Source organism: Crocodylus porosus, unplaced genomic scaffold (assembly GCF_001723895.1).
Source record: "Crocodylus porosus isolate Cpor-Errol unplaced genomic scaffold, CroPor_comp1, whole genome shotgun sequence".
Classification (NCBI taxonomy): Eukaryota; Metazoa; Chordata; order Crocodylia; family Crocodylidae; genus Crocodylus; species Crocodylus porosus.
In genome coordinates, this window is record NW_017728906.1 from 186,662,546 (window position 1) to 186,672,648 (window position 10,103).

Below are 10,103 nucleotides of genomic sequence, written 5' to 3' on the forward strand. Positions count from 1 at the left end.
GGAGCAGTCCCCCCCAGCACCCAACACAGTCCCCCTTCCCGACCCTGGGGGGAGGAGGAGGAGGGGAAAGCGTCCCCCTGCAGCACAGAAGAGAGCCCCCCTCCCTGCCCCGCAGGCAACTGTCCAGGCATGGCACCATTAAGGTGAAGGGGGCAAGGAGAAGGATTAATTCCTCCCTCTGTCCCTTATGGTCCCTTCTGTCCTGCAGCTGGGGTCTGCCAGCCCCAGAGGCCACTGCCACAGCCCCCTCCCCTGTGCTCCCCAGCTGATAGGCAGACCTCAGCTGCAATAGGGAAGAAGAGGAAGTAGGAAAGAATTAATCCCCTTCCTGCCCACTTTGCCTTAACAGGGCCATCCTGTCCTGTGTTTCCCTATCTCCTGTCCCTACTTTGGGTAGAGAGCAGAGGGGAGGCACCAGCTCAGCTCTGCAGCAGAGCAGAGCCCTGCCCAGAGAGGACGCCAGGATGCTGGGGGTCTCTGGTTTATCTTAAACCAGCAAGGGGTCTGGGACAGACATTGCATAAACTAGTTTGAGCCAAATCAGTTAAGTCTGATACTACATTCAACCAGGTTTATTGCAAACCAGTTTCAGCCATTTTCAAACTGGCTTATGTGCACTGAATGTTTTTTCTGTTACAGATTTAAACTAGTTTCTGATGTGTAATGTCTGTCCCCAGCCGCAGTATCTCAATTCGGCAAAGCTTTCAAGCACACATGTAGAAGCTAATATGCAAAGGCTTAAGGCACACTGCTGAGCTGGCACCTGGGTTATCTAATAGGTGACTTCAGTTCCACTTTATCAAAATAGTGAAGCAGACAGCAGCAAATCTTTAACAGGGCACACAGGGTCAGATCCCTAGCTAGTGTAAAACAATATAGATTCATAGGGTTTTTTTAAGGCCAGAAGGACCATTAGATCATCTAGATTGGCTTGCTGTATAACACCAACTGTAGAAACACAGCCAGTTACTGCTATATTAAGCTTAATAACATGTTTTTGACAAGTGTAGGGCAACTGACTTCCGTGGTGCTCCACAGAAGCACAATAGATTTGTCCCATGGACTTCAATAGCCCTTACCACAGGTAGCAGTATACATGGTTAATACTACACATCTCATTCCTTTAGGTGCAGCTAGTGGGCAAACCATTAAGCTATTCCATGATCAATAAGACATTAAAACAGCACAAGGAAAACATTGCCTGCATAGTATCATCTGCAAATTCAGTGTTTATGGGCTCAAAAGGGAACAATACCCCCTTATTAAGAGCCTTACATAATGATTAGGTATGCTTTTCAGGGTAATTCAATGAATATGAATTTGAGTCTTGACTGCTGGAGGAAAAAAGGGGTAACTTTCCAAAAATTAAAACCTAAACCACAGCTTCAGTGTCCCCTGCAAAATAGCCACCAATAGAAACACAAAACATATTAATTAAGAAACACAAAGCAGCGGCATCTTACCTGTTTTGGGATTGATTACGAAGAAGTTTTGAGGGTTTCCACTTGTAATCCTATAGATCAGTTTTTCATTGGTGCTGGAGTCAGGATCCTGAGCCTGGATTTGAATGACAGATACATCCTTAGGGGAGTTTTCCATGACAGCTGGGTAATAAATGGGTTCTGAGGTCAGAGGAGCATTGTCATTCACATCCTCAACTTCAACATAGACCTCAATGGTAGTGTAGAGGGGGACAACACCCCGGTCAGTTGCATACACTGTTAGCCAATAGGATTTGGTTGTCTCTCGGTCAAGAACATCAGCTGTGTAGATAACTCCTGTAGAAGAAGTACAACATCTCAGGTTATTTGAGAGCAATTACGATAATAAAAAATCACATCTTCATTATACAGCATCTCAGAGGTTACTGTGAAAATGTATTTAGATGTATAAAATGAATCATAGAAAACTTAACAGAAACAAATATACACATGGACATAATGGCAGATATTTGTCTCTCTGATCTCTGTAGAAATCCATCACATTCTCCCTTATCCACCAGGAAAGAGTACCACTCACTCCACCTACTAAAAACAGCATCAGGTTTCCTAACCATCTCTACCACTGCATATCAGGGGTGTTTCATCAGGTGACACATTTCATGTTGTTGATTTCTGAAGATGCATTGTATGGGATACATTTTTCTCTACTGGACATTAGTTGTATAGTGATGCCAGTGCAGTACCAGAGCCCGGTTGACAATATGAGCATAAGCTGCTGAGGGTTTGCCCAGCTTGGGTATCCTATTAGAGCTCCAGAGGTGAGAGTTGAGGTGCTGCTCAACATTGACACCAGTCAAGCCATTCAAATATGTGGTCATTTGGGCTTAGGAGCCAGATATGAATGCTAGTCACATCAGTCTCTTGCATGCTGTTGGCAGCCAAACGCTGTATGCCTTTCCCACACTAATCCAGTAGGCCCTCTAGGCACAGGTGAACCATGACTGATTGACTGAGATGCATTGCCAGACTCTAAACAAATGGAGCTGCCGGTCTTCTGCCACTTTAGAATAAGACCCACATTCAAACCCTGCCGCTTCAAAGCCTTTTACTCTCCCCTACCTTTCAGTTCACCAAAGGCAATTAAAAAATCCTGTCTTTTCACATTGAACACAACACCATCAATCACACCGACTTCAAGAAAGGCAGCCATGTCTTTTACACTGTGAATGCTTTCAGTCACGTGCAAAAGACTCTTATATCAACCCAGATAGGAGTATCTACAATCGAACCACTCACTGACTTCAGTACAGGCCTTGAGTAGACGCTGCATCAGATATACTGTAACCGTCCATCATGTGTACCAATAATGATATCGAAATAAAAACAGTTAGCTATACTTCTCCACCACTTTCTCGATGTGTATATAAAGAAAGCTTTGCTCTCCTAACCCAGAATGAAACTCATGTAGGACACACCAATATAGCTGATCTCAAGGATAACATATATTAAGAGGGACAGCCAAGAGAAAGGCAAGTCATGCTACTAATAGAAAGAAATTAGTGAAGTAGCTGCAAGGCAATATGGTGACATAAGGAACTTGGATTTGAGTTGTAGATGCATTTGTTGCTAGTTAAACAGTTTAAACACATCAATTTATCACTTGGGAGAGAAAGAGAAGCTCATGGATCAGCACTAATGGAGTATTTTTGATTGCAGCATGGTGGACACAGCATTTCTATAGCAGCCTGAAGTCTTACATAAGTGTGAAGTTTACCAGAAGAGCTGAAAGATAAATTAAGGGCTATGTCTGTGCCCCAAGGCATGCACTATTCATTTCCAATGAAGGCTGGTCCATGGAGGCTGGGTTTTCTCCAGGAGGAGCAGGAGGGGAAAATCCTGCTTTAGACAGAATTTTTGGCGCAAGGTGTGTGCTTTCTCTGGGACATCTACCAGCCTTTAAATGGGTTCTGCCTGATTCCCCCAAACCTAGTGTTTTGGCCTTTGTGGAAAGGGATTATGCCTGTAGTCTCAGTCCTGCAACCGCTAGTACTGTGGCTACCTTGAAGAAATTGTTCTGTTCACCAGTGTCTTTGGGCACTGTCCTCAAGGAGATATAAAAACATCAGGAGAAGAGAGAGATTTATTGTGTCACCTCCCTCTGGTCTTACACACATACGAAGGGCAGCTATTAAGTAAGACTTCAAATACAGAGCATAAAATTATGCCATGTGTTCAATTCTAAAACTGGAATACAGAAATCAGGTCAAAAGTGCTCTTTTAATAATTTTGCAATCCCACAATGGCGCTTCACGTGTGAAGTGCATGCATTTTAGTTGCACTTCAAAAGTGTTACGCTGAACATGTGATATCACCCTAAACATGGCAAAAAGATGGATTCAATGACTTAATGAACGTCTGGTCTCCACTTTCCAGGATGGCATGGACTGCCTCAGAGTAAACTTTCCTATTCTGTTTTGTCAGCATATCTCAACTTCTTTCTGTACAACATTCACCTCATGCTGAGGTCTAACACAGGCCTGAGCACAGGGGAAAACATGCTTCTATCTTCTTTATCAATGTAGCTGTTAATTCAGGAGCAGGCAATTATTTTGGCTGGAGGGCCAGTTAAGTTTTGGCGAGCTGTCATGGGCCGCAAGGGTAGCCCCACCCCTTGATAGGTGCCCCACCCCCTGGTCACCATCATGGAATCAAAAGTCCTGCCCCCTATGCCCTGACCTTTGCCACCAGAAGCCCCTCCCTTTTACCACTGGAAGTACTCCTGGGCTAGGGACAGACATTACACATAAACCAGTTTAAGTGATCAGAAACTGGTTTAAACCTGTAACAGAACAGAAGTTTGGTGCATATAAACCAGTTTGAAAATGGCTGAAACCAGTCTGAGATAAACCTGGTTGAATGTAGTATCAGACTTCACTGATTTGGCTCAAACCAGTTTATGCAATGCCTGTCCCAAACCCCTTGCTGGTTTAATATAAACCAGAGACCCCCCCACAGCATCCCAGCATGCTCTCTGGCTGGGCGGGGCTCTCTGCTCCACAGCAGGGCTGGCCCCTCCATTCTGTTACCTCGCTGGAGCTCAGCAGTCTCTGCAAGCATCTGCCTGGCTTCTGCTCCCCCAACTGCCCTTCTTACTCTGTGCTAAGCAGGCATTCCCCAGTCCCTCACAGACACTCAGCATTCGCTAGCAGATCACATGCTGGCTACAGTCTGTGCTGTGGGAGACAACCAAGGCAGACAGGCTTTTTGGAGCTATTCAACATGTACCTTAATGTCTTTCCTTGGAAAAGCTGTTTAAGAGCATTTTGCCTCTCCGCTCCTTCTCACCACTCCCTGCTAAACAGGAATTACCCCTCCCCTCTGCCTTGGGAGAAAGTATCTGTGTATTAGCTAGCAGACCACATGCTGGGTCCTGCTGAAACAAGAGATATCTGGTAAATGTTTTGGATAAGGGTGATAAACACTGTTATCAGCTCCCACCTCCCCCGACCTTGCTTGCCTATCAGTTTGCTGCAGACAGTACTGTATACAGAAGCAATGAAGGAAAGAAAAAAACTCTGTATCATCAACAGATGCATGCACTGCACACTCCCTCTTGCCTCAGAGTGCTAGTCCAGGGCTGCAGGCTGGCAACACTCCTGCCTCTTGAGCAGCCAGTGGGGTAAAAGCCTGGGACTGCAGGCAGGGTGGGGGTTCATACCCCTCCCTAATCAGAGTCCTGCTTGGGCCTGGCCACACCCCACTCAGTTTAGCTCTGTGTATGGGAAGGGAGGGCTGCTCAAGCACTCCCAGGGTTCCAGCCTGAGCCACTGCTGGCATGTGCCTGAGTTTCCTCAGTCCAGAGGGACTGTCTGTTCAGTTGGAAACTGGTTCAGCCTAGCTAGGTTATACTAACCTGCAAAGGCTGAATCAATTCAGACTCAGGCTTTTTGAATTTCTGTCCCTAGCCCTTTTGGCAAGGCGAGTTGCCATCTTGGAACCAGAAAAAAAATAAATTATATTCTAAAAATAAAACAACAGACATGAATTATATTTCACAAATCTTTGAAGATTTTTGGGCAGATTTATATGTGTTTGCATAGTGTACGTACAGGTGTTTGCACAATAGCTGAAATTGAAGTCTGACTTTTGTATAATGGGGGGATATTGAGAGTTATGGGGGTATGGGTGGGTGGGTACAGGGTTTCTGGGGGGGTGTGGGTGTATGTGTGTGGGTATATGTGGGTGTGGGGGAGGATGTAGGTGTGGATGTGAGTGTGGATGTGTGTGTGGGGTTTGTGGAGGGATGGATAGGTGTGGAGGGTGTGGGTGTAGGTGTGGGTATGGAGTTTGTGTCGGGGGAGGGTGGCATGGGGGTTGTGCTTGACAGAAGGGGAGAGTGCCTGAGATGTGTGAGGGGGGTGCGAGTGTGTGTGGGGGGGTGCAAGGTGGGGTGTGGGTACATGTGTATGGTGGGCTGTGCCATGTGGGACCCCCTACCAACAATATCCCCTCCACAAATATCCCCTTCCCTCACCATGCACAGCCTCTGCCACCAGCAGCAGCAGCAAGTACACTATGCAAACACATATAAATCTGCCCAAAAATCTTCAAAGATTTGTGAAATATAATTCATGTCTGTTGTCTGCCTCAGGGCGCTCACATCCCACGGCAGGCAGAGACCCCTGGTGACACAGCCCCAGCAAGCCCCAGGACTGCAGGTAACTGGGCTGCCAGGAGGGAAATGGATGGGGCTGGCCATCTCCATAGAGCTCCTGCCAGCCCAGGCTCCGTGCTTGTATTGCCCTGCCCTGGTTCTCCCCTGCTGGCCTTAGCTCTAGGGCACTGGCATAGGCCCCATGCTCCCCCCTGCCCATTCGCTGCCACTTACTCCCCACTCCACCTGCCAGCACTGTGCCACTTCCCTACCTTCCCATCCACAGCCACTGCTCTCCCCCTGCTGCTTGCCACTCTGGCAGTGCATGGTCCCCAGCTGGATGGCCGGGACCACACGTTGCAGCAGGAGCCAGCCAAGCCCCCATGGTTTCCAGCTGGCTCCTGCTGCCATGGGCCCATGCCCTTGGGCACTCTGTTCCTGCCCGCTTGCTCACTGTCAGTTCCCCCCCATCGCCTGCTGCTGCCCTTGCCCTACCACTTCCCTTCCTTCCCCACCCTCTGCTATGACTCCTCCCTCTGCCCACCTGTCACTGTGGCAATGCGTGGTTCCTAGCTGCATGACTGGGACCACAGGACACAACATAAGTCAGCCTAGCCCAGCTGGCACCACACGGTTCCTGGCTGCATGGCTGGGATAACAGCAGGAGCCAGCCATGAACCATGGGGGCTGGGTTAGGCTGGGCTGTCTCTTGCTGCATCCTGTGGTCCTGGCTATGCAGCCAAGAACTGCATGGTTCTGGCCAGGGTGGGATGGCTCCTGCTGCACTGGCAATCCTTCCCCCGCCCCCTCTTCCTGTTCTTATCAGAAACTCTCTCAGATGGAGGGAGGCAGGGAACAGCCCTACAATTGCCAGGCCAAAAGCCTGTGCTAGGCAGAAGCTTCCAGTAGGCTAGGGTAGGGGTGGGGGCTGGGGTAGGATGGAGACAGGTGGGCCTTGCTGCTGCTAATGCTGGGTCCTGATGCTGGCTTCTTCTGGGTCCTGCTGCCACTGGAACCCTTATCATCTTTGACAGGCAGTCACGGGAAGACAATAATTAATTTTCTAATTTTTTTAGGGGCCCCACAGGCCAGGTACAATGGCCTGGTGGGCCAGATCCAGCTTACAGGCTGTATTTTGCCCTCCCCTATATTAATTTGTCCCCTAAGATTCTCAGCAATGGCCCAGATTCCTCAGGTGGGGTCCAAGGGCTAGACTCTGGCCCTTGCAGCCTGGCTGTATATACACCCAACAGACAAGGGTTTCCTCTGGCATAAATCACACACAGGCGATGTCTATTCAAGCTGTCAGCATTTCCTATCATCAAGGCATGCTGGAGTATCAGCTGGAAGTGCAACATAGTCCCACTCCGCTTGGTATTAATTGAGATCCTTTCAAGGGTGCCATGCAATGTCAGCAGTGTTAGGTGTACAAACACGAGTCAGATGATAAAGCCAGAGATTTCAAATAGAAATCCATGGTGATAAAAACCTTATGCCCTGTTGTGATCTTTCTGAGTTCTCTGCAAGCCAAGAATCACCCTATTATTTTTCTATAGTCGAAAAAGTGAAAACTAAGAGCTGGAATTTTTCAGTGAGTGTCTTGAGTCTGTCCAAGGATGCTTTGAGTCTAAAAAAGGTTGAGAGCCACTGAACTGGAACAATCCCCACACTAAAGATGCAGCTTGTGAATAGAGAGAGTCACTATACTTGCACACTGCTCTTGTGAGCTCTGCTTAGTATGGGGGAGAATACTGGGCCCAACCAGCACATTTACAAAGGACTGTAAAATGTGGATGTTTGGCCAGTGGGACACAAACTGTGTCTGTACACTAAATTCCACTATTTGAAAACTTCTGAATATTACAACCCCATTTTTGGTCGGGGCAGCCCCATCTGATAAAGGTAATCTGCACTTCAATGAAACACATGGAGCGAAGAGTTTGAATTAATATGAATTTCAGCAATGCAAAAACTCAGTCTTTTAATAGTGATCTCAGGTCCTTGTCTTTATTGATCAGATATACTATTCATCCAAAAAAAAAAGTGAATAGTGTATCAGTCCAGGACAAAGGAAGCATGTATTCTAAGGAACTCATGTCAGCAAGCTCTGCTACATAATGACTTTTTGTAGAAACAGGGGTAAAATATGTAGCGAACTGTGATAAAAATACCTAGAATCCAGAAGAGAAATTGTGCTCTGTGGATGAGAAAAGCCCATAATAAACAACAAGCTGTGGAAATAAATAAATAAATAACTAAATCTACACAGGAAAGGATAAGGCAAAAAAGATGAACAACAATGGCAAGAAAGAAGCTGATTTATGAAGATGATAGGAAGAATTGTTTTAAGTTCTTTAAACAGGAGAGCAGGGAAGGTGCTGGAGAATTAACCACTGTTTATGAAATTTAGTTCCACCAATACTGAGCTGATGATAAATACATTTTGCTGAGTTCTTTCTGCACTTTATGACTGCTGGCAATAGTTACTCTACACTTCTGCATTTTAGAGAAAAAGGATCGTGAAACAAGTGTTGGCAATTGCCAACGGGTCTGCTGAACTGCATTTTTTGGGGAAAAAAATAACCTTTTGATTTATTAAAAGGTTCCAGCTACAGATTAATTTCCTTTGCTCAATATTTCTTGCCATTTCACCTGCCATGAAATGGGAGCTTGACAAATAGATTAAAATTTTATCTGCATTCATTTGTAAGCTTTCCAAGCATGGTAGCCTCCATAGCCTTGCCTGCCATGATTGTTTGGAAAGACGCCCAACAGTATCCTCAAATGAATTACGGCAGCTGCCTCCATACCTAATAAAACAATAAGTGCTTCCATGGTCCCACAAATAAGCTCCACTGGGTTCTCCGTGCCTACTGAAGACAGTGGAAGTGTCTCCTCTGATTCCACTAGGCTTTAGACTTGTGCCCCAGTGTACATCAGACACCCTCCAGCAAGGGTGTCAAACACAGATGTGGGTCTTCTGTCCCACAGGACTTCTCTCTGGCCAGAAAATTCACATCTGGATCTGGCGTGCACTAGCATGACCAGCATTCATATGGTTAAGCCCACCACTTCCCTTACCCTTTGCAAAATTTCCAGCTTTCAATCACACTTCAGCATACATGCTGGCTGTGCTGACACAGTGGATCTAGCAGCTGTGTCAACAAGCCCCACAATCCAGATTAAGAGGTGGATCATTTAGCCTATGAGAACCCTATTGTCCAGATTCAGCCCCCCAACTCATTTGAGTTGGCATCCCTGCTCTCTAGGTTCTGGTTGGAGGTGCGGTCCCAACTCAAACTTTCATCACAAACAGGACTTTAATAAGTAGAATAGAATAGAATAGAAGTTAAAAAGATTAACTTCCATGATTATCAAAAACTGCCAAAGCATGAACTAATGTTACGTCATCTTCCTGTACCTCTAGACTAAAACTAGGCTTAAGAAAGGTGGCCAAGAGTCTCTCAGCTCAGAAGGGCCTCAAATGTCATCTCAATGTGGTGTTAACTCAGAGCTAAAAACAACACTTAACCTCTAACATCTGTTCATCAAGACAGCATCAAACTGATGGACATTTCCAGAATAACTAATATAACAAATGTCAGGAGATGAAAAATAATGTATTATGCAACCCACAGTCCCTGGGCTACTCTCACTTAAGTATATAAGACTACAGTAGGTGTTAGCTGAGAGCTGAGAGTCAATGGGGAAGAAGAATCTGGAATTCTCCAGGCAGCTGGGGGAGGCCGTGCGTGCAAAGGATGCTGTGGTCATGGGTGATATGAATTACCCTGACATCAACTGGGAGGAGCAGTCGGCTAGGACTAGCGACTCACAAAGGTTCCTAACATGCGTACAGGACCTACACCTTGTGCAGGAGGTACTCGTCCCCACTAGGGAAAATGCCATACTGGCCTTTGGGGGCTACCTGGTGGGGGATGTGCTACTACAAGGGAGGCTAGGGGACAGTGATCATGAAATGATCCAGTTTGCTATTCAGAGAAAGG

The 10,103-nt window shown here is 46.5% G+C and overlaps 1 protein-coding gene across 4 annotated transcripts in view; it reads right to left on the minus strand.

Annotated features, from left to right (window-relative positions):
- Positions 1 to 10,103, minus strand: part of FAT3 (FAT atypical cadherin 3) — a 555,551-nt gene that overhangs the window by 345,012 nt on the left and 200,436 nt on the right. For all 4 annotated transcript variants that reach the window (XM_019530348.1, XM_019530346.1, XM_019530345.1 and 1 more), the window contains exon 3: positions 1,464 to 1,778. In XM_019530348.1, coding sequence (XP_019385893.1) covers positions 1,464 to 1,778 — 315 coding nt within the window. The remainder of the gene's footprint in view (positions 1 to 1,463; positions 1,779 to 10,103) is intronic.